The 26,723-nt window shown below is 50.5% G+C and overlaps 1 protein-coding gene across 2 annotated transcripts in view; it reads right to left on the bottom strand.

Moving 5' to 3' along the window:
* Positions 1–26,723, bottom strand: part of GNAO1 (G protein subunit alpha o1) — a 165,375-nt gene that overhangs the window by 69,661 nt on the left and 68,991 nt on the right. For both annotated transcript variants that reach the window (XM_040633319.1, XM_040633318.1), the window contains exon 3: positions 10,696–10,837. In XM_040633319.1, coding sequence (XP_040489253.1) covers positions 10,696–10,837 — 142 coding nt within the window. The remainder of the gene's footprint in view (positions 1–10,695; positions 10,838–26,723) is intronic.

Raw genomic sequence — 26,723 nt, 5'->3', positions numbered from 1 at the left:
ACCACAGAGCTTTCCGTCGGATCCACCAGAGGGCCACGCGGCCGGCACTGCCCTGGGAATTCATATAGAAGTCCCGTAGCTGATTTTAGGTAGCGTGGCTGTACCGCATTGAGTTTGCAAGCGGATCCAAGTGTTAACTGGTAAGCATAGACGTTTAAACTATACCACACTTCTGTGACCGTGACTTGGGAATTCTTTATTTTCAATATGCCAGGAACCCCACAAAAATGGTATTGGCCAGGCAGGCCTCTCTTATGTGTTCTCTGCCATCTTCTACGGCTGGGAGGTCTCCTTGGTAGCTCGCTTTCCCCCTTAAAACAACTACGCTGAGCCCGAAGGATGTACCCACAAGGATGGCTCTGCAAAGGCGGGAGCGGCCAGGCAGACACGGGAAGGGCTGTAACGTAGGGGCCTCCTGGACACCCACGGAAGGGCCGTTAGTGGGGACCCACGTCAATCCTGACGCTCCGGAATCTTTATTTGCATAGTTGTAACATTCTCCCACTGTCAGAGCAGAGTAATTAGGGGCTTGCCGGGACGGGGGAGTAAGCCAGGGTGAGAGAGACACGGAGAGAGACAGAGGGCAAGGCATCATTGTCTGGTGTTCACTGACTGCCACTGGGTTTTGTTCCTGTGGGCGCTCCCATTTACGCTTCCTTGTCATTTTCTTTCTTTTAAAAATCCCATGCCCCTTTCTATAGGCAATGAACATGTGAACGTACAAAGAACACAGTGGCCCGGCCTTAACACCCCTCTACTTGACATGCCATGGAAGGGACACGGGGCCAGATGGGGGCCGGGGCTGGCTGTGGCCTTGGCGACACCTGATGAGCCACGGAAGTTGGGGTGCTGGGGAAGGGTGGGACCAAGGGTGCCTGACTACTGTGCTGGGCCCAGGGAGCCCTGCCCCGGATCCTCTGGATGGACATTCTTCCCCTGGACTTCTGCCACCAGCTTTAGGCTGCCAGGATTCACCTGCCACTGGCTTTCTCGTTTCTGGTGCCCCTGGGGACAACATCGACTTTCTGAGCCTCTGTGGGTGCTGCAGATGGATGTTTGTGTCCCTACCACCCTGCAAATTCCTGTGTTGACACCTAGTTCCCAGTGTAATGATATTAGGAGGAGGGTCTGTGAGAGGTGGTGAGAGCAGAGAGCAGAGCCCCCACGGAGGGGATGAGGGCCCTCACACAAGTAAGCCCCCAGCTTTGTACACGGCTTCCCATCACCTCGGCACGCCACTTTCACGGGCCTGCCTGCCTCGCACAGCCGCCTGCGGGGAGGGTGGCGGGCGGTACCCCATGCTATCCCCGAGCTGCTCTCTGCCTGTGTGCCCCACTAGAAAGGCAAAAAAGGCCACGGTTCTGCTTTCTTCGGCTCCCTTATGGTTAGGCCAATGCGGAGTAAGAAGCTGGGCTGCTCTGCTTTGTCCACCTGCCTCTGGACTCCTTGTGCGCAGGTGTGTTTCCTGCCATCTTGGAACCAAGAGCACCTAGAAAGCCCACGAGTGCCGACCGGGGCCCTGCTGCTGAGCCCTGGGAGCGCCGACGCTCAGGCCTCCCTGTCCAACGAGACCACGGCGGTCCCTATGGTTTAGGACACTGTGGGTGGGTGTGTTTTCCTCGCAGTCAAAAACATGCTAACTTACATAGTGAAACGTGGGGTGACTGGCTCGAGCACTTACCCTTCATAGTTCAGAACGCAACTACCTGAAATCCAGAACGGCAGATGCCTCGCTAACTGTGATGGCAGGCTGCCCCCTGCTTCTCAAAGAACAGGCTCAGGCATTGTGTTCAGACTTGGCCTGCTGTCTCTGGGTCAAGGGCCTCAGGGCAGGAAGAATATGGGCTTTCTTCGAGGTAAACTGTTTTCCAAAAACTCTGTCCCCAAAGCAATTTCTTCAGGAGGCCCTGGAAAAGCATCCTGAGCCCAGCCTCCTAGAAGAATGTCCTTCATCTCTGGGCCTGGACCACAGCCCCCCAGGTCCACAGAGAGGATCCCAGGGCCCAGGGTGACCCTCTGTCAACAAGCCAGACCTGTGGTGTGTTCTCAACACTAGACTTACTAAGGCAGGGGATGGCTTAGCATTTTACCAACATTCAGGAAAAGGTTTTCGACAAAGCCCTTAGCAAACCAGCGCTCAGCTGAGAACCCTCATCTTCCCCTCAGTAGCATCTCTTCATCGAATGCCAATCATGCACGAAGCGGTGTGTTCACGCCTGCTCTGGCTTCCCTACCGTTCCTCTAGGCTGGGCAGCCGACAACAGGACAGACCCTGAGCCAAAGCAGTGTTCCCCTATGTGTTCTCAGCTCCCATCACCCTCCGCCCAGAAGGCCCGCCTCCCTCCTCACCTTCATCTTCCGTGCCTAAGCCACCTTTTAAAACTAGAGTAGCTGCCACTTTGCTTCCAGGCACATGATCCGAATACTATTTCACCTCTCCTGCGCACCTACTGTGTGCCAGGCCCTGCTCTAGCAGCTCGTGCTTCTTGACTCCTGTCACTCAGACGGCCACTGAGGTAGGACACTATTACTACTTCCGTCATCATCACCCGCCTCAGGGCTCCTATTGCTGCACTTCCACGAAAATAAAAAGCACTATCCACTGAAGTGTCTGCCCTCCTTGCCTGTGGCCCTTGGGGGCAAGGACACACACCTGCACGGACGAATACACGGGGAACAAAGGAGGCTGCTCCAGCCACCTTTGCTCTCTGCACTGAGCAGGTCGAGAAGGTACGAAAAGAAGTGTGTTCTGTATCTTTCTGTCCCTCCTCCATGGATGTGTCTGCTCAGGGCAAGCCCTGGGTCTGTCCTGTTCATAGGAGGACCCCTAGCACCGAGCCCAGTCCTCGGCCCGAGGGGGCACACACCTGTTGCATGAGCGGAGTCACTCACGAACTCATCCACCCACTGACTCCCGCTCTGCACTGAACACAGTGATGTGGGAAACGTGCAGGCGGACGAGGCTGGTGCCGCAACCCTGGGCCCAGGTTTCAGCGGCCGGATCTGGGGCTCCTTATGGCAGAGCTTAGATAATGGGCGCCAGTCCCAGAGCTGGAACCGGGGGCCTCATCTGGCTTTGGACCACAGGGAGGGGGCTGACCTGGCCGCATCGAGTCCTACAGAGCTGGAATGTCAGAGCCGCTTGAGACCTTAGGAATCACGAAGTCTGCCTTCTAATCCTAGGAACACGATCTCTGCCCAAGCTTGGGAGACCCTACCTCTTCATCTTTGTATCCAACCCCGCTGTCCTATGCGTGGTCTGCCAGGAAGTGAGTGCTCGGTAAGTATTTGTGAAATGACTAACTGACCAACCGAACGAAAGAAAATGAGGCCCCACGTTGGCTGGGTGATTTGAGGCAGACTGGTCAGATGCAAAGATAAGTGAACCGTGATTCCAGAACCCTGACGTTCTAGTCCTGGGGCTGCCACATCATCCCTTGAGTAAGTCCCTTTCCTGTCTGGGCCAGATGGAGCCTATTTCGCCCCATCTGCAAAACGGAGCAGTAGAATTAGATGGTCTTGAATGGAGGAGTTTTCAACTCTACCCATCTGGCCAGGCAGAGGGTCAGAGCAGAACCGGGCCTGGGCAGGTGTAGCTGGAGAGCTCTTGTGTGTGGTGCGTGGCCGGCGTCCACGCTGCTGCCTGGCAGAAGCCTCTTCCTGGCCTCAGGTTTGGGCACAGGTGCGCTGAGGCCTTCATCCATCGCCTCCCCCACCCCCATCCTATCTGACTGCCACCACCGAGGTTCCTCCAGGCCCCAGGGGACTCAGGCAGACACAGGCCAGACAGCATCCTTGTTTCAGAATTCATGCAAACTACAGGGTGAACGCGCTGTGGAGATGATACCACAATATTTCCCTGATTAAAAAAAAAGATAGGGTTCTGAGCTCCACTGTGTAACTTAAATGTCAAGATTTCTTTTACCAGAGGAGATCCAATGACATTCTGGAAACCAAGTGTGAAATGTGATTCTGCCTCTCCAAGGACGTGCCACTATCTCTGGGGGGCCGGGGGTGGGTGGGGCGCGGGCAGTTCTAATGAAGCCCCTTGGTGGGACAGAGGAGCACCAGGCAGCCAAGCCAACCAGCACCAATCTTCGGTCCTGTTTAGGTCAGTGACCCTGTGCCTCTGTTCCTAACAGGCAAAGTGCAGATAAAACTGTACCCACTCCTCACTAAGACCCTGTGAGGATAATCCATCAAGATCTTATCAATAATTTTAAAGAAAAACAACAAAAAGAACAAGAGTTAAAATGAGCTGAGAACTTTCTATGTGTCAGGCACTATCCTAAGCACTTCACATGCATTATCTCATTTAATCTTATAGCAGGTGAATGAAGAAGGTATTAGGATTATGCCCATTTTAAAGTCACAAACACTGAGCATTGAGGGGGTTCAATAATGTACGCAGGGCCATAGAGCGGTGGTACAGCTGGGACAGGAACACGGTATCCAATACTTCTTATGTCAGGCATTGTGACTGAAGACCTATATTCTGTCTTCGAAAAGTTTATAATTTAATGAGAGAAATAAGCACCTGTACAGATGAACAAATGAAAACGAGAGTATTTTCAACTGAATAAATCCTCCTACAAGTTCAAGGCATTTCTTCTTCCTACTGCCCCGCTAGTTTACAACGCATGTTATGTACGTAAGTATACACAGACACGCACATAAATGTTATGTGTGTTTATACGTACGTGTGTGATAAAATTTATTAACACGGGGTTGTTTCTCCATCCCCCTGTTGGTCTAACTGAACCTTCTAATCCTGTAATTGTCCAGTTTCCCCCAGCCTTTCTTTCTTCTAGTGTCTGAGTTCAGGCCAGTCCTGCCAGACAAGTTTCTCTGCTTTTGTGATGCAGATGCAGGCCCTGGGCAGAGAACAGAGGAAGCGGGAGGGGGAGAGACACAGCTCCAAAGGTTAAGACAATTTACATGATAATGAGCCGGAGGGGGGGTAGCGCGAGGAGGGAGAGAGCAGAGGGAAGAAGGGGGAGAGAGGAAGAGAAGGAGGGAGGAGGAGAGGGTGGGAGAAAGGAGGTGGGGGGAGGAGAGATGGAGGGAGAGGAACAGATGGGGAAAGGGAGAGAGGAGAGGAAGAGAGGGAACCTCTTGCAGGCAGAGAGGAGAGGAAGAAGGAGGGAGAGAAAAGGTGGGGGAGAGAGAAGGAGAAAGAGGCCAAGGGAGGGAAAGCCTTTCAGGCTGGAGGTAGAGAGGGGGTGTGTGCAGAATTTGGGGGGAGACAGCAGCACAAGACAGTAGGGGTGGGGCAGACAAGAGGAAGACGACGGAAAAAGATATATGAGAAAAGCAGTGGGAGTTGTCCTTTGGGTCCCTTTTCATATTTTTAGAGACTTGGGATAGAAAATGAGATTCTTTTAAAGATCTGTTGTGCCTGATTGTGCTGTGCCTATTTAAACTCTGCTCTGGACCTAAAGCACATGGATGACAGCTCCGTTAGGGGTCCTATCTAGATCACATACGTATACATTTACACGACCTTGGGCAAGTCACTGAGCCTCCCGGCCTCATTTTTTTCACTTACTGTAAGGAATAACCATAGCGCCCACTACACAAGTGGTGGTTAGGATTAAGTAATTAATGCCAGTTGTTTAAACCGGGCCCTGAAACATACAGACTGGAAGTCACTATTATTATCACCTCTAATTCCTAAAGCCTCGGTTCTCTGATCCATCTGTTTGCTGATCGCTCCCACCCGGCAGCCCGCTAGGTTCGGCACACTCGGCGCAGTCCAGCCCCACCTCCTGCTTGCTGGCTGCCTGCCCGAGGTTTTACTTGCTCTCAGTCAGCCAGTCTCCTGATCCTCGCCCTTCTGCCCCAGCAACCCACCAATCCCAGGTCCTCATCTTCCTCTCATCACCATACATCCCTTTGTGGCCCTTGTTTTCCAACCCCCGTGGAGAACCGCGCTCTGCATGCATGCCATTCACTGTAGCTCCCCTGCCTGCATCCCTACCTGCAGTCCTCCTCCGAACAGTTCCCCACCCACCGCTACACGAGAGTCTCCTAAAAAACTCACTTTCACTCCATCCATCCCCAGCTCAAAAATCTAACAATGGCTGCCTGCTGCCACCAGGATAAAACCCAGCCTCCTTGGTGCACCTTCCAAGGCCCACCCCATCTGGGCCTCACTGCATCTTCTAACTCCCCACACCTGCCGTATCCTAACCCTCTGTTCCGGCCACTGGACTCTGTCCGTGAGATCTGTTTTGGTCGCTACCAACCCACTGCCTTTACTCCTGTTCTTCCTCCTTCAAGTCCTTTTCCTGACCCACACCTGCCCCTGCCAAGCCACACCCCTGCTTCAAGGTCAGTGCCAGCCTCACTTCCTCTAAGAGGCTCTCCCTGACTGCCCGTGACGGCTGAGCACATTCAGCTTATGAGCACTGTTTTCCCAAGGAAATCAACTCCTTTTTTTCCAAATTCTAGTTGGTTAACATACAGTGTAATATTGGTTTCAGGAGTAAAATTCAGTGATTTATCACTTACATACGACACCCAGTGCTCATCCCAACGAGTGCCCTCCTTAATGCCTGTCACCCATTTAGCCCACCCCCCACCTCCCTCCCCTCCATCAACCCTCAGTTTGTTCTCTATCCTTAAGAGTCCCTTATGGTTCGTTTCCCACTCTCTCTCCCCCCCCCCCATATAGTTATTAACAAGATCAGCTCCTTAAAGGCTCTGTGTCCCATACCTCTGGATCTTTACACAGGGCTTAGCATAAAGTCTACCCATAGTAGGTACTCAAGCAACATCTGCTCATTTAGTGATGAATTATAGTACTTTTCCTTTTTTCTCGGACAGCAAAGGAAGTTAGACATGTCATTCCGCTCAAGGGATTTTTTTTGAAGGCCTACTATATTCTAAGCCCTGTGCAGGTTGTTTGGGTAAGGAGGGGACCAAGAGATGAATGACATAGGCCTTGTGCAGAAGGACCTGAAATCATGAAGGAGTCTTATTCCAGGCTTTACAAGTGCCAGAGCCCCCTGAAATTGTATCAAAATTTCCCAGATGTGTGCCTGTGTGCACTGTTCTAGAGAGAAGGCTCACTACTTTCATTAGCTGCTCAAATGGGTTTTGATCATCCTAGAGCACAAGGGTCACTGCTCTAAGGGAAGAGTAACATAACCAATCTTCACAGCAGTGCATGAGTAAGCGCTCAACGGAGACAAAGCTTTGAGCTGAGTTTCACTGTCAAGGGGACAGAAGAGAAAACCTTCATGGAAGAGAAGGGAGTTAAGCTGCACTCAACAGGAGGAATCCCAGGAGGAAGAGAAGGGGAGAAGGGCATTGGAGGCAGAGGGTATGGCCTGAGCCAAGGCCTGGAGGCATGGGAGTGTGTGGTGTCTTTGGGGAGAGTGTCTTTGTGGTGTCTGTGGTCTGATGTGACTGGGGCATGGTGTGTGGAAGCCCCAGATGGTTGTAAGGGGATCTCTGCTGCTTGCCCCATGTAGTGGCTTCTTCAGGCTTGGGCTCACGCACAGAAAGGCTGAAGGAGAAACCAGTCACTCTTCCCTCCACTGGGGGGCCAGGGTGCATGATAAGCCAGCTACCAAGAGAAGTCAGGGACACCTGTTCTAATGGGGTACCGCAAGGAAGCTTCTAGATGCTTCTTTGTATGGAGACTGCAAAGCTGGCAGGCCCAAGTAGGCTCTGGATGTGGGGCTGTCTTCCTCTAGATATTTCGTGATCAGTTGGGGGAGGAGGGCAGAGGTGGAGAAGCCAAGAGAGTAAAGGAGGTCTTCCGAGGCCAAAACACAAATCTGGATCTGCTCTGCATGGGACAGTTTTCACAACATCCAAACAGTGGATCCTCCAGGGGGCCCCCCCGCCCCGGGTCCTGAGAGAGGAAAGAGAAAGAGATTGGAGACCCAGCCCTGCGGTCAGGGCATCTGGGCACCATCTGGCTGGCTGTAGACAGACCTGACTGGAAGGCGTCCAGTATGCCAGGGCCCCACCCCTCTTCCGGGGTGTGGTTCAGGCTTTCTCTCTTCCAACATGCCAGCCTCACTCCTCTCTCAGGACTTTGGTGCTTGCTTAGAACCTTTGTCCCCTTCTGCTCCCATGGCTGGCTCCTTCTCATAGTCAAATTTCATCACATATGTTCCTTCCAGGTCCAGGGGAAGCTTTTAGTCTAAAATAGCTGCCTCTACACCCCCACCCAGATTAATGTATAGGGATCCCTGAACTCAGCTTCCCAGACAGCAAATTCATGCCAGCGTGCTTCCAGAAAATGCCTTCCCCAGCTGTCTGGCTCACTTTGGCCTGAGTCTTGAGTCAACTTTTCTGCTCCTCACAGGTGACCTAAGGGGGGGAGGAGGTATCCAAGGGCCTGGAGGCCTTTGTCAGCCAGGAGGATTGTGTCTGAGGAGCCTGTGCTGCCCCGGAGATGGGTCAGGCACCTGCCATGGTGCCACCCACTGTAACAGGACTGGGCTCCAGCGCTGCTGTGTCCAGTGGACTCTCCTGGGCATCTCCACTCTGTTCCTGGTCTCCCTCTGTGCTGGTACCTTCCCTGGCCTCCTACCTGACGACTGTCTTGAGGGGGGATACCTTACAGAAGAGTAACAGTCACAGAGGCCCCAGGGGCCCCCAGAAAAATCCTTGATAGATCGTATTCCCAGCCATTCCCAAGCAATCACCTCTCTGTCCAGGATAATCAAATGGGGGGGGGGGTCCCACAGGAATAAGTAGTGCTTTCAGAACTGAAGGAGAAAAGAATTCCAAAGTCATAATGACTTTTCTGGGTTTTAATCAGGGCAGGAAGTTTCTGGGAAGCAAATGGTTAGGAGGCAGGCATGGCAGTGAACACACGTACGCTTGGAAGATCTCACTGGCCGTGTATGAATGTACGTGTGTGTAAGTGTGGAGGGCACGTGCTGTGGACACATATGCCTTTTGTACGGTAGCTGACATTTGGGGAACAGAGATTCAGGCACCTTGCTCTCTCTCTGGCCAAGAGGCCCATGGCCCTTCCTTGTCTAAAGATTGCACCAGGCATTTCCTGCTCTGGGCTTTCATGCCCGAGTTAATTAAAATGAGTTAACATACGTAAAATGCTCAGTGCCTGGCAGTGACGAGGGGCTCAGTAAATGACAGCCCTTCCTATTACCACTGTGGCCGTTATTATTAAAACTAGCAGAGCTCTGTTTCCACCTTGGCCGATTCTGATGATGTGAATAGGTATGTGCTGGATGCCTGGTTTCTTGGGGTGCCACCCCCACTGTGTTCATTCCTGTATCCCCGGCAGCCAGCACAGTGCCTGGCCCGCTAGAAGCCATCAGTTCATACTTAATGGAAATAAGACCAGCACTAGTGGTGCCCCTCTTTCCACAGGCCCTGGCTACTACGGCTGGAACCAAAGCTGGTCCCCCAGGTGGGAGGTGGGAAGAGCTCCCTCTGCAGAACGAGCTGCTGGACCGGGCCTCCTGGGGGAGCAGTGGATGGGGCCTCCAGCTTCCCTCGGACACACCCTCCATCAACAACTCCCTGGTGGAGGAGGAGCCCAAGCCAGAGCTGGGCTCACTATGCCCCTTGGAATTAGAATGTTGCGCATAAAATATTGACTTTTACATTTAAAGCTATCTTTTACAGATTCCTCATCAGACCCAAAGGCAAGCATAGTTTTCCTCTGTGAGGGAGATGATTTTTTTTTAGCAAAGACAGGATATGCATACAAGGCACAACTGAATCACACACTAATCAGAGATTAATTCTCTCTAAAGGCTCCAATGCGGGGCCCAGGCGCTCAAAGACCTCCCCATCTGCTCCGCTTCTCTGCCCTCCAGGACAGAAGGAAAGGGTTGCTGGGATTCACAGTCCCACCAGGGACAAAGAGCCACTTCTGGATAGAATTCTCTAAGGCTGTTTTTCCTTCCTTTCCTCTCTGTTTTATTTAGCTTTGCCAAGCATAGCTGTATATGCTTCAGTCTTACAGTTAATGCAAATGTTTGCAAATAAGTGGCTTTTATACACTTATTCCATTCACCACTTATCAGACACCTGGGAACTCAACTGAAAAACAGTCCCTTGTATGTAACTGTTGAATCACTAAATTGTACACCTGAAATGAATATTAACAGTGTATGTTAACTCACTGGAATTTAAAGAAAAACTTAGGGGAAAAAAAAAAAGAGTAACAGTCCCTGTTCTAGGATATCAACTTCCTGCAGGAAGGAGAGCCCCTTAGGTCCTCAGACTCACCTGGGAGAGGCAGACAACACATTCCCTGGTGTAAAGGAGGAAAGAGAGTCAAATTCAAACAGCCACACCCCGCTCCCAAGAAGGCAAGGAACGCTCTCCTTGGAGGGAGATGGCGCTCTGGAAGTGCTTGTTTGGTTTGAGAAATACCTCTGTTCAAGTTAACTGCCCAAGAGCAAGTACCTGCACAATGCTGTGGGAGTCCCAATTTGGGATGTCACCAGCCCTTTGTCATATGCAAAATAAACCCCGACATTTTGTGACTGTTGTCGTTGGCGACTTTGCTTTGGAGGTGTGCCCATCACCTACGCCCGTTTGACTCTATTTGCAAGGCTGACTGGTGCGCTGGCTTAGGCTGGTGACTAGCCTTCTCTGTCACAGACAGGAGTCTCTTCTGGTTTCTGTAAGGTAGCCAGCATTATAAAGACGACAGGCCCTCTGCTTACTGTGCCTGTGGGCTCAGCAGCCTACCTTTCTCTCCTTGTCACCATATTCGATGCCCAAAGTGTCCATGGCCCGGACGATGGCTGCCAGGGACTGGATGGTGTTGCTGTAGACAACGGGCTTGTACTGCTTCACATCTTCTCCAGAGAAGCCGTCTTCGTGGATGATCCTAGGGAAAAAGCACACACACCACACCGGATGAGTGCACTGTCCTCACGTGGCACCAAGAGCACCAGGCGTGTGAAGCCTCTGGGGCCAACCTCCCGGCTGGGCTGCCCGAGGGCTGGGTCCAACCTGATGCCGAATTCCTGAGCTGAAGGAAGAATCAACCTGAATTACTGAAAATTCAGCAAAAAACCAGAATAGTGGCAAAAAGAAATGTAGCCTTTTTACGCTCGTTATATAGAGTGAGAGAAATATCAGTTGGCAAGGTGCTGATTATACTTGAAAGTGCTTCGAAAAGGAGGGGCACACAGTAAGCATTCAATAAATGTTGGCCGTTAGTATTTTTAAGTAAAGCTCAGGGTCTTAACCTGAATTTCCACTTAGAATTATATTGATGAAGATGCCTGCGGAGCTCCTGGGTGGCTCAGTTAGTTAAGCATTCGCCTTCTGTTCAGATCATGATCCTGGGGTCCGCGGGGAGCCTGCTTCTCCCTCTCCTCACTCACTCTCTCAAATAAACAAATAAAATCTTTAAAAAAGAAGACCCCCACAAGAAGCCTGCAAATGAATAACAACTTTTCTTTTGCAGAAAACTCACAGTGCTTGAAGAGGCCTCCTTTAAAATGGACCATCTTCATCGTTGACCACAGAAGACCCTACAGAAGGAGGGTGCCTACTCTCCTGTCCTTGGCTGGGATTTGACTACCATGTCACCCTTATTCTGGTGGCTGTGAACAATGACACAGAGGACACAAAGATGATATCACAGTTCCCAGAGGCCACGTGGCACTCTTGGCCCTCCTGTTCTCAGGTTCCTCTGAGGTCAGGGGAAAGGCCAGATGTGCCCTAATGTCCCTTCTCCCTTGAGACAGTAGTCACTAAACACATGCTTGCTGCTGACGAGGTTCCAGAGAGGAGAGAAGGCTGGGCAGAGGTGATAAAACCAAAACTTGCCAAGAATTCTCTTCTGGTTGATGTAATTAAGGAGTGAAGGGGTTCCAAAGACTAACATCAGAGAGTAGCCACCACCTCCCCCAAGAAAATCATGCAAACTCCTCACGGGTCACATTTTTTCAGTTCAGGATCGAATACTACTTACAGTACGTACATACATCAGTCTAAGAGCTGAGGCTTCTCTTCCACCCCACCACAGCACCTTTCCATCCCTTCATTACCTTCAGTACCGAAGGAAATCGCTCACAATTCTTTTTTTTAAAAAACAGTTTTACTGAGATATAATTCACATACCATACAATCCACTCAAAGTGTGCAAGTCAATGTTTTTTAGTCCATTCATGAGTTTGGATAATGATCACTACAGTCTAATTTTAGAACATTTTGTCCCCCAGCCCCCCTGGAAGAAACTCTACCTATTAGTAGTCACCCCCCCCCCATGCCCAGTAAGCAACCACTAATCTATATCGTATTTCTATAGACTTGCCTACTCTGGACATATCATATGAGTGGAATCATACAATATCCAGTCTTTCATAACTAACTTCTTTCACCTAGCACCATGTTTTCAAGATTCATCATGTTATAGCATTTTTCAGTACTCCATTTCTTTTTATTGTCCAATTATATTCCATTCCATCCAATACCAAGTTTCTGGCTATGCAAAGGAGCAAAGTGTGACCCACAAGCAGGAGAAAAACCGCATTTTATTTATCAACCACCAGTTGATGAACACCAACAATTCTTGTTGTAAAATTTGAGTTGATACTGGGTGGTGAGTCTTTATCTTGGGTTTCTCCAAGAAGCAGATCAGAATGACCCTTCTAACTTTTCAGGGACTTCATTAACCCTAAATCCATTTCTGTACAAGTTTCTAGAGGGAGGATACACCCAGTCTGGATCATTGGTGTGCTACCCCGCAGGGATCTTAAAGGAAATTGCTAGCTCCCGCTTTAAATAACTAGAAAATTGGAGAAAATATATGAAACAAGCAATTTCAGACACAGTACAGTACTGTGATCCTGGAGACAAGGGAAACAAATATGGTGAGTCCTGTGATTGCCATGGCTTTCCACCTGGAGGCATTTAGCAGCCCTCAATGCACGGAGGGAGAGCCCAAGCAGAACACAGCAGTCTTACTGAGCTGATGAGGTAAAGATCAAAGTTCAAGAAGGTTGAGGGAACTGGGATTCTGGGGGCAAAGCACCAGAGAGAAAACTACAGACAGAGAGGAAGCTCCCCATGCATGAATAGGCATCTCCTTGAGTCTTGGGCTGAATAGGGTGGGACCGCATGAGCTCAGCAAGGGGCATCAGGGAGCTTATAAGCTGAACACTTCCCAAAGCTCACCCAAGCCTGGGAGATGTGCAAGTTCTGACAGGCAGAGTAGAGAGCCCTTGTTGAATGCTGATGACACTCAGCAGAGACTCCAGGAGGCTCATGCCATAGTAGTAGGGTTAAACTGGCCCTAGAGTAAAATCCACTTTAGACCCGCCCTGACAAAGCTCACATATTAGATTCAAAAACACCAAGCTGACTCACAAGTACCTTCACTGCCTGATGGAATAAAGTCCAACACTCTTTAGATGAGGACGACAAAATCAGACACTTAACAATATAATATTTTTAATATTCAGCATCCAATACCAAATTTCTGGCTATGCAAAGGAGCAAAGTGTGACCCACAAGCGGGAGAAAAATCAGTCAACAGAAGCAGACTCAGAAGTGACAGAGATGATGGAATTAACAGCAGGACTTTAAAAACACCTACTCAAAATATTTTCAAGAAATTAAAGGAAAACAAGGACCTAATGAGTAGAGAAATGGAAGACATAAAGAAGAACAGAATGGGACAGCAAGAGATGAAAATACAGTATCTAAGATAAAAATTTCACCATATGGGATTAACTCTTAGAAGATTAGTGACCTTGAATAATAAGCAATGGAAACTATCCACACTGAAGCAAAGAGAGGAAAAAGGCTAAAAAAAGGTATTGTGATATTTGTAACACACGTAAAACTAAAACTTATGCAACAAAGCACAAAGGATGGGAGGGATAAAATGGAAATATACTGTTGAAAAATTCACATACATGAAGCACTTAACAGTGAACATGGTAATTTAAGACATATAGTGTAAATTTTAGACAACTTCAAAGCTATGTAAAAAAGCCCGCTGTTACCCAGGCTCCATGACGAGACTCCCCTCCGAGGGTGGGACCTGCTGGGTGACCTGAGAGGGGCAGCTGGGATCTGTGAGTCCCCATGATACTCTGTCCAAAGAAGCCAGTGCAGTGAGTTTCTCATTCCTCATTCTGGACCAGCGGCCTTACCACTCTCCTGGGAATACTCTCTAGACCCTTGGCTGCCTTCAGGATTTGCCCCCACTAGGGACGGAACTATAATCTTTCACACCCATTAGTATCAGTCATTACAGCACCTAATAAGGCAGGGAGGGTAGGTTTTTATTATACCTATTTGACAGAAGAGGAAGTGAGCCTGAGAGATTAAGTAATTGGCCTAATGGAGTAGCGCACGGGTCCTCCAGTACACTGCACTCTTCTCCCCCATCTCAGCCCTCGGGCTGGACTGGGTAGAAAACCACCTGGAAAGTCTCAGGCTGGTGCCGGGGGTGGCCTAAGATAAAGAAGCTTCAGGGGAGGCTTGCAGAAATGATGCAATAAGGGGAAAACTTGCTCTAGTCATGATTATTAGTTCCATTACTTGTTCAAACAGGCTTATATTAGCTTAAAATTGGGCTTCCAGTTTCACGGTAGAATTTTATATTGGCCTCTCCCATGTAGTAAGTATACTGGCTTTACTACTAAGTAAGAAAAGTTGGACCATATAAAACATCACCAAAAAAATAAAATAAAATAAAATAATAAACTAAACTAAAATAAAATAAAATAATAAAATAAAATAAAATAAAAAGATACTGTTGGTAATCCCACCGCGCAGGGGAAAACGCTGATGTTTTAGTGTCTGTCCTTCCAGTATTGCTTTCATGCCGCCTTCCTCATCTTCTTTCCCCCCAGCAGTGACTTGAGGCATATATCCTTACAAGTATCACTTAAGGCCCCTTTATTTTCTATTTCCCCATGTCGTCCAGGGAGGCAGAGTAGAGCAGTGGGAGGCTGACTCCTTGGGCTCAGGAGCCAGACAGATGCAGGCAACCCCAGCTCTACCACTGATGAGCTGGGTGTCATTGGTAAAGGATTTAACCCCTCAGGTCTTGGGTTTCTCGAACTCTGCGAGGAACAGTTGTGAGGAATAACTGCAGAGTGCCTCTCATATCGTAAGTATGTAATAAATGGCAGCCACGAGTAGTAATACCCACATTCTAAAGTCAAACCCCCCAAACAGAATTTCCTTCATTGGTAGAAAGAAACAAAACATTAACAGCAGTGGCTGTCGGAGGGTTTGCTCTCTGCCTTAAGTGCTTTACATGTACTCTCTCATTTAATCTTCAGAATAATCCTAGGAGATAAAAACTATTATCACCTCTTTACAACGAGAGAACTGAAGCTCAGAGAGATTAAGCCACTTACCTGACGTCACACAGCTGGTAAGTTTCAGAACGGCACTGGAGACCCTACTCATGACCGGCAGACAGATGCTGGGAGGCAGAGCTGCTTCTGCCCTAGATCCCTCTCTCCAGGCTCCCGGAGGACCCAGAGATCTCACAAAGTATCAGAACATGTCCTACGATATCAGCCCAAGGAGTGTGGGTCAGGGTTATTTTTATTTATTTTTTAAGTAGGCTCCATTCCCAACGTGGGGCTTGAACTCACGACCCTGAGATTGAGAGTCACAAGCTCTACCGGCTACCAGGATTGGAAAGCAGGAGTGAGGCTGCATGCGACAGCTTAGCCACAGTGAGTGGCATTTCTGGCACCACGCTTCAATAGCCCTATAAACTGAGAGTCGAATCAAGTCCCAGAGACATCATTTGAGCCACTGCATCCAGTCATACCTGAAGCTAATCCTATCTCTATGCTTTTGAGTGACAGGAGCCCAATAATGCCCTCTTATTTTTGCATAAGCTAATTTGGCTTCGTTTCTGTCACTTACAACTAATAAGAGTCGTGACTAAAACATGCTTTGCACCTTGAGAACCACAATAATCAGAGATCATCTCCTGCTAGACTCGTTTATTAGTTTTCCGTCTTTACCACCAGCCTGTCCGCCCCTGGAGGTCAGGTACCGTACATCCCACCCATCCCACATCCTCTTCTCCGTGGTAGCTGGCACCGGGCTGGGCTCTGGACAGTGCTCAGAGAAAGTGGGACAGCACTACGTGAGCCAGGAGTAGACAGATGCACGAGCCCCACCCCTCTCCAAGTTGCTCAGTAACGGAGGCGGGTGTGTGTGTGTGTGTGTGTGTGTGTGTGAGTGTTGGGGTGGGGTGGGAATCCACCAGATTCCTTATGCTTGCAGAGCCAGGGTGGCAAAGGGAAGCCAAGCTAGATGCTGCAATGGCACCCACCCCAAATTCTGGGACTCTGAAGGGTGCACCAAGCTACCAAATTAGAAGAAACATGGGGAGCAAGCAAGGGCTGACTCTGCAGCCCTGTGTTTGACTTTGGACAGGAGCCACCAGCTGGACTCGGGAAACCTGGCAACGCAACTGAGGGAGGAGATCTCAAGTGGAAATGCGGAGAGGGAGGGAGGGTGGCATCCAAGCCCCGCCCCGCCCCCCAGCAGGTCTGAGATTTCTGGGCAGAGGCAAACAAGGAGGGACCCCCAGCCCCCCCGCCTCGCCTCTTCGTCTTTGGGGCCTTGGGGACCTTGCAGGAGGCCTGCACTTGGGCTTTGCTGTCTGCTTCCCCCTCTCAGTGCGGGACTGCACGCCGCTGTAGTGAGACTCCCGGGCACACTGGCCTTATATGGTCACAGAACCACAGGCTCGGGAGCTGGAAGAGACCACAGAGGATCGCCTGGCCCAGCAGCCATTCTCCCTCTTTGAATCACGGATGCTTCTGAGATTGTGACAAATGCACCAACACACAGTTTTACTCCCAGTTTCTGGAGGCTCAGGAACTTAAGGGCCCTAAGTTGCTGGAACACACAATTTCTCACGCCATCCCCAGGCTGGACTAAATGCCCCTCCTCTGCTTGCCTTCCTCCTGCACTGGGGCTGTCTCTCTGTTCTCCATCATAGTCCTATTAGGGATCTAGGTGAAAGCGGTGTTTTTGGAGCCAGACTCGAGCTGTGGGACTGAGTAATTTAAGTGCTTCGTGCTTTGGCTCCCTCAGCTTTCCATGGAGGCGGGCCTGGTAATACCAACTCTCCTCTCCAGTCGTGCTATGCAAAGACAAGTGCCGGGCATGGTAAGCACTCAATCGGTCCTGCTGTTATTCTTATTGCTTTTGTTGTTGTATTTGGTGAGTGGGGCAGGGGGTTGGGGGCAAGTGCAGTTGGCTGGCTGTCCCGAGTGTCTGTCTTCTTGAGGAAAAGATGTAACCCGGGGCCACAGGGCAGGACGGCCAGGAGGTCACGGGAGGACCACTGCCTGCCAGGAGGAGGAAGCCACAGCCACAGCAAGGAAGATGGGGCTGGAGAGGGGGTGTTCTCGGAACTGGAGCAGGCAATCAGCTCATTTACCTAACGAACATCACCGGAGCAGCCGCGGGCCGAAGAGCTGAATTTCCTGATTTGGGGGCTGCTTAGTGATATAAAATGTGTTTCTGGTCACAGCCGGGGATTCATAGGCTGACTGTCTAGGTCAGGGTCAGTGCTGAGTGTCTCACTTGTGTGACCACTGACGGAGATGCGGTCAGCCATGGGGATATGCCCTGGAGCCACACCCCTGCCTCGCAGTGGTGGGGAAGGACCTCCCCGGATGCACAGAACACGTTTTGAATCCAACAATGAACAGTGAGGTGCCAGGGAATTAATGACTCACACGCCAGCCGTTAGGGGCTCCACAGAACCCATCAGACAGCATGGCGCCTGGTCAGGACCGCAACATGAAAACTCCAGTGAGAGTATAATGTGCGTCCTGTGCAGCCACTTTTATAAAACCACGTTTGTGTGTGATGGTGTTGGTAGGAGGACGGAGGATGGGGTGCGGAGGGAGTAGGAGGGAGAGGGGGAGGATGCTTAACAACATAACATCAATAATCACTTTTGGGCGGTGGCATTCAGTAACTTTTTCCCTCTTTTCTTTACATGTTTGTTTTGTTTCATTAAAAAGTGTGCGTTTGTTATTTGAAAGAACAACGCATACTTTTCAGTGGGAGACAGACACTTCGTGCTTAGCAGGGGGACCACTGTGGCCAGGAGAGAGGACTAGAGTAAAAAGGGGGAGAGTCGTTAAAGTCATTAATCAAGAGAAACTTCCTGACATGTTTCACTTGGGTTCAGCTTGATGTAAGATCTTATCAGACTTTGAAGCCCGTGAGGCCTGGTCCCTGCCTCCCTGGGGCCCTCCTTCTGGACGATAAGGTGAGTGTTGAGAACACGAAAGCTAACGACATAAAGTGGAATCTGCCAAGGGCCAACTGAAGGGTTTGTGGGTCAGACGCTTTGGCTGCCACCCAACAGCCATTTCCTTCTCACCACGGTGAGGGCCTCTCCCGGCCTCCCTTGCAGCTAAGAGTGACCGTGTGATTCAGTTCAAGTTAAGACTGAAGGGGAGTTGGCTAGAAATGCCTCTGAGAAATGGTTTTCTTTCTTGGTCCAAAGAGAGAGGTTTTTGAAAACAGCTTTCCTGCCTCCCTACTCCACTGCTCCCCTGACTCTGGCTGTCCCTCCACCGGCCATTCCCTGGTTCCTTGCCTGAATATGTGATTGTGTGAGAAAGTGAATACTGGCGCCATGGCAGCCATCTTGGGACCGTGAGGTTAAATGCCACCACACGGAGGTGGCACATCAAAGGGGTAAGGGGTCTCCCAGTGATGCTGCTGAGCTGCTGAATCAACCCTGGGGCCATCTGATAACAGAGGACATGCTCCTACCATGATGCCCTCTGCCTGGGACAGGGAAATGGTCCTCCTTGGAGCCAACATAGAAATAGTAATTTTCCAGGTGGGAACCACTGACTTAGAGAGAAAAGACTAGCCTACAGGCAGATGGTTAGCTTGTGGCACAGCAGGGACAGAATTCCCAGAGGCCTTTCCATTGTGCCACAGGCCTCTGAATTCCCTTAGTGCTCCCCTGAGGTGGGGGACTGGTGGGTGACAGCAGAGGAGAAAAGCATCTATCAATGGCAAAGCAGAAATATTTTTTTCCCCTTCTGTCTTAAAATCTCTAGTTCCCAATAATTTGGAGGCTTCTTTGAGAGTATTCTGTAAGCATCTCTGTTCATTCATTCACTCATTATGCACTTTTCACACACTGTTTGGGTAGCCACTACCAGGCACTGTGTCAGGTGCTGGGGATCCAAGAGTGAACCAGCAGACACAATGCAGCTTGAATTCTACTGCGGAAGGTAGATACTGAACAAGCAATTTCACGAATGATTAATTAAATTATAATTGGAGCAAATGCCACCAAGAAGAAAATAGCAGCGGCAAGAGCTGCAAGAGGAGGACCTACAGCACAGGCTTGGGAGCAGCACGGACGGCCACGCACGAGCTGACTGCCCAGACAGGGAGAGAGACAGGGCTCCAGAGAGGGGACCGGCACATGCCAAAGTGGCACTCTCCACGCGGTCTCTGCGTGTCTTCCAGAGCACGCCCCCTTCCCGGCAGGCACATGGGGTGCTGGGGAAATGTGTGCTGAGGAAACAGAAGGCACTTCCTGGGCTGACAGGTGGGACTGGAAGCCAGAGATCCCAGTCGGGAGGGCTGCCCTGGATCTGGCGAGGGCGGAGGTCTGATGCTTCCTCCCGAGGGAGGGTTCCACCCAACCTCCCGGAAAAGGTGTAACAGCAAGCTAACCCAGTGTGGGCAACGTCACCAACACCGGCCAGCCTGAGAGTGCTGGCAGGAGCAGCAGATCTGCTTGAGGGGAGGCACCCAAGGACAACAGGCGGAGAGAGGGCCCTGTTGAAGGCCCTGCCTCTCCTCTTCCCTGTGGAAGCTCCCACCGACTCTTCCTGTATTTACTTACACTTGACAGAGGGTCAAAGTGTCCTGCCCAGTGGAGAGCTCCTGGCCCCTGATTCTGTGGATGCCGCCAAGAGTGAGGACTAAGCAGGGCAGTCAACAGTGGTCCAGAAGGTACTGTATGGGCAGGGCCAGGGGTGGAGGGGAGGTGGGTGTTTCCAGCCCCACAGCAGCCCCAGTTCCCTAGAGGACTTCCTTCCTTCCTTCCTTCCTTCCTTCCTTCCTTCCTTCCTTCCTTCCTTCCTTCCTTCCTCTTTCCTTCCTTCCTTTCACAAATATAGAATGAGCACCTGTTAGGAGCTGGACATACCCTGACTCTCCTATTCGCTAACAGTTAGACTGTGGGCAGGCTGTCATCCTCTGTGGGCCCAGGTCTCCATGCTGTCAAACGGGGATAATGACTCTGTCCCTCCCAGGGCTGTCAGCAGTATTAAAGAATATGTGGGGAGGACCTGGCACACAGTCAGGCCCATTAATTGCCAATTGCTGGTAGTATTTAAAAGTCACAGACCAGGATGCCTGGATGGCTCACTCAGTTAAGTGTCTGCCTTCGGCTCAGGTCATGATCCGAGCCCCACATTAGGCTCCATGCTCAGTGGGGAGCCTGCTTCTCCCTCTCCCAATGCCTGACACTTCCCCTGCTTGTGTGCTCCCTCTCTCTCTCTCTCTTTGTCTCTTGCACATAAATAAATAAAAGCTTTAAAAAAAGGTATAAAAGTCACAGACCAATCAGTGTCAAAGCAGGGCTAAACTTTTAGTCTTGTCTCCAGGTCATGGGTCCCCCACCTACCCAGGGCAGGAGTGTCTTGACCTAAATGAATGAGGTGTTGGGGGGCGGGGGGACAGAGGATATCCATGTTCTGAATGACTGGCTCATAGACCACTGGCTGGGCAGAGGTAAGATGTGTGTGTTTACAAGGTAACTATGCTGAGACCCTGATTTCTGATTTCCCAGAGTTCCAAGAGAGCAGAGGCAGTGGGACCTGGAGGCACTCTGATGGGAGGTCAGAAGCTTCACTCTGGTCTAAGCTTCCTTGGCTGGCAGAGCCAGAGCTATCCTGAAGGGGATGGCTCCCTCTTTCTCTCATCCACAGAACTGACTACTACATGTCAGGTGCTGTTCATACAGGCAGTGATGAACAGGACAGACATAGCCCTTGACTTCAAAGGACTCACCGTGTAGCTGGGGAAGACAGAAAATAAAGAACTAAATGAATAAATATTATAGAGTGATGAACACAAGAAGGGTAGGTGATGGGGGTTGGGGTGCAGAGTTAGGAGCCAGGAAAGGAGGTGGCGTGTGAAACTGAGGCCTGAATGATGAGGACTAAACATTGCATATATGTGAGGAAGAATATTTCAAAGAGAGAGAACAACAAGTGCAAAGGCCCTGGGGCACCCTGTGTATTAGGAGAATAGTGAGGAGCCAGTGGGGCTGGAATGGAATAAGTAACAGGGAGAGTAAGGGAATGAGGTCAGAGAGGGCAGCGGGGAGCTGATCACGTAGGGTTATTGTATGACTTATATTTTTTCATAATATGCATTAAAACAAACTGCCACCTATTAAAATAAAAAAATGTGTCCCCCATAAACCACTGTGACTTCTGCCATTGGTTCTGCTCTAAGTGTGGATCACTTCTAAATGGCAGCTCTCCCTCCTCCTTCCCTGACATCTCCAGCTCTGACTGAAAGGCCTGTTGTTGGAACACTTAAGGATTCCAACTTACACAGCTAAGCAAAAAAGAAGGGAAAAAAAAATCAGCCATCATCCCAGCACCTGGAGGGAAGCACCATCCACGTTAGTGTATGTTTTAGTCCTATTATCTGAGAGCCTGCGTGTGTGCTGCCTTTCCTGAAGCAGAATCACACAGCATGCCTCTGTATCACCCAGGAGTTGTCACTGGCTGCTTGGTGTCCCAGCATCTGAGTGGGGCCTGAGTCATTCAGCTGTGCCCCTATCAGTGGACACTCGGGCTGCTCGTGGATGGGAGCTCGTCCCAGCTTCAAAGTCAGCTGCTGGGGAGGCTGCCTGACCATGAGCACATGTCTCCTAATAAAGGCAGAAAGCTACAAAACCTGGATGGGACAAGCCAGAGGCTGGGTGACCCCTGGCCTGGGCTCGAGGGAAGCGTGTGAGCACAAATGGGATCTTTCAGCTATTTGAAAGGAAGAGAAGAAAGATCCAACTTAAAATCCAGCTATTTTATGGTGGGATGAAGTTGCATGGTTTGAGAAAAGTTATTTAAAAAGATAGATAAGATCCCTTACTAATTAAGACTATATTTAAAACTTGATATTCTAAGAATAACATAGAATAGAAGGGTCTTTGAAATAATAGTATTAAACCAATCAGTCCCCCGGGGGAATGACTGGTACAAAACAAGGGATATGTCCTGTTGACAGTGACTTGCAGAAATCTGTTATAAAGATGCCATTTTTAATAAGGGGTAACTCGGGCCAGAAGCAATGATGTCAGCTGCCAATTGTCACCAGACGGAGCCAGGGGCGAGGCCAGGACTTGTTGTGATTCCAGGACAGAGCCTCTGCTGCCATTATCTGGAAAACAGCATGGACCTTGGCCTTTCCCAAGACTCTCAGTGCCGGGGGGTAAGGGGCCACATGCCAGCTCTCATTCCAGGAGGGTGATGCTCGGAGCACTGCCTTCAGAGCTCTGCCCCTGTTTCACTTCATGGCTGCGTGGCTGGTCTGAATCCTGGGCCCCTGGCCTTGGATTAGAGACACACATCATGTCTTGGACTTGGAGACAGAAGACCCAGGTTCTTACACAGCGTGGCCACGAACAAGCATCACGACCCCAGGTTGAGTGGGCAAAAGAAGTCCCCGGAGAGCTGGGGAGTCTGGCCCACCCCTCTTTGGTCAGCGTCATCACCTTGGCCCCGGGGCTCCACCTTGGTGTTAGAGGCGCGCCCTCCTACGAGGATACCCTTGGCCTCCTAACCCATGCCAATGTTTTCAGGAAATGCCCCATTTACTGTAACGGCTTAGACCCCAGTTTAGTTACTCAGGAGACCTGGGGCCTGGCTTTGGCTCTACCACAGACCAGCTACAGTGAACTTAGACATGTCCTATTATGTGTTGCCCCGGCTTTGGACTTGGGTTGTGTCAATTCTCTCTTGTGACCCTGCTTCACTCAGGTTAACCCAGTTCCACGGTCATTTCTCTGTCTTTGCCAAATGTAGTCTTTTTGAATCTAACAGCTCATAAAACATGGGTGCAAAAAATTGAAGGGACTCTTGATGGACAAAAGATTGAGCAGCGCTGAAATAGAGACCTGCATACCTTGCTAAATTCACGTTCTGCTCAAATGCCACCTCCTCAGACCACTCTGGCTAAAAAAGCCTGCTCCCTCTATCATTCCCTGTCTTTCACCTGCCTTCTTTTCCTTTATAACGTGTACCTCCAGCTGATATATATATTTACTTGTGTACCATCTCCCCACATTGCAATGAGCTTTATGAGGGCAAGGACCTGGTCTGTCTTGCTCACCGACCACCGTGCCCCAAGCAGTGCCTGGACATCGTGAATGTTGCTGTTGCCTGGACGGCTGAATGAAACATGACTATTTAGATCTCTTCAGCTCTGAGACTGCGGATCTACACAGGACTCCTCCCTGTGAAGGTAAGTGGGTCTTTAAATCGTGGGCCGGGATGAATGTGCTTCCCCGACCCACACTCAACCCCCGGCTGTGAATCCCGTCTCCCAGCCTTGGGTGCTGATTGGTCTTCCTCTTTAGGGGCCAGAATCTGTGGCCCTTTTCCTACTGATGTTAATTAGAATTACTCCCTCACTCACCGGCGCGAGTCCACTCCCTTTTACCCCTAACGTTGGTTCTCATAGGTTTTCTCAGGGTCAGGACAGACAGACACCTAATGTCGCTCACTCTACGCTCACTTCTGGGATCATCCAAAGCCATTGTGTTAAATTCATTGGTTATGTTGGGAAGACATGACCGAGAGCTTTATGGCTTCTGAGCCCTTTTTACAATGCCTATGTAAAGACAGGAGCTTTCACTAAACATAGGAAAAGCCTGTGAGTGAGGCAAATTAGTTCAATGTTGATTTTACTGCTTAAATCTAAGTAACATTTCTGGTTTCCCATCTGCCTGACTAGGGCAGCTGGTAGATTGCCCTTTCTTCTGCCGACATAATGAAATGAAGCATTCTTATTAGTACATTATGTTTACTATACGAATAATATTATACATTGGGGGGCAGTGTGCACAGCTCCGTAATTATATTTTGTGGAGAATGCACAAGTGAGGCTGCAGAGCTTTGCTTGTCTTGTTCAATCCTTGGGGAAAAAAAAACCAACCCTTTTCCCTGCCTGTCTACAGTATGTTTGTTCATTATTTATGACCCCTGTTCATGAGCCCCTGGATGCGGTCTCACGAACCCCAGGAAAGAGAGACAAGACCACTAGAGCCCACAGTCTCTGGCAAACAGCTCACAGACAAGACATTCACCAAGTCGAGCCACCTAAAGCTTCTCCTCTTCCAACCCCAGGATGACAGGCGCTGTCATCTAAGCAGACCAGGTGGGACTCTGACAATCTGTGGGAGGGCTCTTATCTGGGTTCCTCGCAGCTCCCTTGCCGCTCGCTGTGGGGTGCAGTGGTGACTCACTGCAGAAGCCGCCTAGGAGCAAAGATGAGCTTTGCAAATGGCAAATGAGGGTTGTAGCGGACATCTGCTGTTTTTGTTTGCCCAACTTCTATTCTCCCCTCCTTTGGAGAGAACCGTCCTTCCTCCCACCATGGGGACTCTCCCTATCTCTGGCCCAAGTTCTCGGGGTGAGCCCCTGCTCCCCACCTGCCCTGTCAGGGTGGACATACCTGGATCCAGCCATGCCCAGGCTACTCAGATACATGAGCCAATGTGTTTCCTTGTGCTTCGGCCACACTGAAATGATGATGACCGCAGAGCCCCCGGGAGTTGGTTTGGAAGGAGGGCGAAGGGACACGGGACTAGCCACACAGACTTCCTGATCTGAAAGTGGGCGTCTCGTTACCGCTTAGCTTCTTGGGGCTCTGAGGGCTCTGACACTGCAGGAAAGCATCTGCCCCAACCCCACTTTACAGCGGCCAAGTCCGGCTGCAGGCCACTCTCTCCCACAGGCATTTTCAAGGGCCGGTGGCTCCCCAAGCACTGCCCACTGCCCCGCAAGCCCCCCAAAGCATCAGGAACTTCACTCCTCTTGCTCCTCTTCTAGATTCCAGACCTAGGCCGCCTGGAAAAGCCTTTTCACAGGCTCTTGGTTTTCCCCTTCCTGTTCTCTTTTTAAACGAGGGCTTGGTTTCCCTCCTTCCATGGGATTGGGAGGAAGGACACCAAAACACCACCACCAACTTGAAGGGCCAGAGGGGCATGAGAAGAATCCCCTGTTCTCCACTTTGGACGGCTCGGCACGCATTCAGACAATAACTCTGAGATCTGCCGCAGAGCCCCCCAAGTACTGCCCCAGATGGCAGACAACGCTAGGTGAGTGTTTGTTCTGAAACAAGGAAACGAACAAAAAGCACTCTTCTCAGATCGCTGCCAAGGAGAGTTCAAGGCAAAAGGTACAGATCACCGGAACAGGGCTCCTTGGGGGGAAATCACATTTCTCAGGCCCGCTGGGGGGCGATGCTTATGGTAAAGTCTGCCAAAAGCAAGTCTGAATCCACATTCCTCTCCAAGGTAACTCATGTCTCCCTCAGAGCAAACAGCAGCGGACAGTTGTCATGCCAACTTTCGCCAGACAAAGAGGGCCGTGTCTGCACTCAGGTCCCTGAGCCTTTCTGTACCACGTTCTTCTGGTTCCCTCTGCGTCATCCCTTTATTGAGTCTTTGAAAGAAGGTGAGGGAGAATTCCAGGTGAGGGCCTGTCTTGCCAGACCAAGGAAAATACAGTCACAGAAAAACACAGAAATACCCAGCCCAGCCAGCCTACCTTCCCTGGTGGGGATGTGGCCCAGAAAGGATGCTGGTCTCTGCATGGTGGATTGAAATGGCCCCGCCGAGGCCTCCGGGGCTTCCCACCCCAGCCTTTCTCAAGCAGAGGGAAGCTCCTCATTAATAACCACTATGGTATGGTCACGGCCCAAAAAAGAGAGTCCACAGAAATCACTTTGTGGGCTTCCACATCCATTCCCCTCTCTAGGGATGCTGGGGTGGGGCAGTGTGTTCTGCTCTTACGGCCAAAGGCATCCACTAGGGCTGCAGGTGAGGCAGACGCTGCTGGGAGCCCAGCTGTGCCCTCTCGGCCGATTTTTGCCTCGGCTGGGCTTGACATGCAATGGAACTGGGGCTCCATCGATGGCTCTGTGGCTCATCTGCGAGGCCAACAGGAGGGTAAGTAGTTCCTGGTCCCTCACGGTCTCTGAGCCCGTGCTGAGGAGACCGGCTCCTGGGCTGGTGGCTAGCAGCTGAGGGGCTGTGGATGTGAATCAAGTCTGACGTTGGTTCGGACTGAAATCAAGCATTCTAAGGAGCTGGGCCTCTCAATCTGCCACCCTGGGAATGTGTCCATTCGGTTAGATGCTCCTCAGGATTGCAGGTAAAGACAAAAAGAGACATGCATGCTGCCTATCGTCTGAGCTCTCTTGGATGCACACCACTAGGCACACGTGAGGTTGGGTTGTGGGGAAGGACAATGGCGGCTAGCATCTGTTGAACCCCCACAGGCTGCCAGCCTGTGCTGACGGCTCCATGGACATTCACACCTTGACTCCTTCCAACAAATCCTCGGACCTTACCTCCCAGCATCCAGCCTCAGTGAAAGGTTTAGTTTCCTCAAGAAAACTGGCTAACAGAGAAGTTAAGAAGCTTTCTCAGGGTCAGGAAAGGCAGGTCTTCCCAAGAGCCCAAGCTCCTAACCACTCTA

Source organism: Ursus maritimus, unplaced genomic scaffold (assembly GCF_017311325.1).
Source record: "Ursus maritimus isolate PB19 unplaced genomic scaffold, ASM1731132v1 scaffold_19, whole genome shotgun sequence".
NCBI classification, from domain to species: domain Eukaryota; kingdom Metazoa; phylum Chordata; class Mammalia; order Carnivora; family Ursidae; genus Ursus; species Ursus maritimus.
The sequence above is the reverse complement of the archived record's forward strand: the minus strand, read 5'-3'. Positions and strand labels throughout refer to the sequence as shown.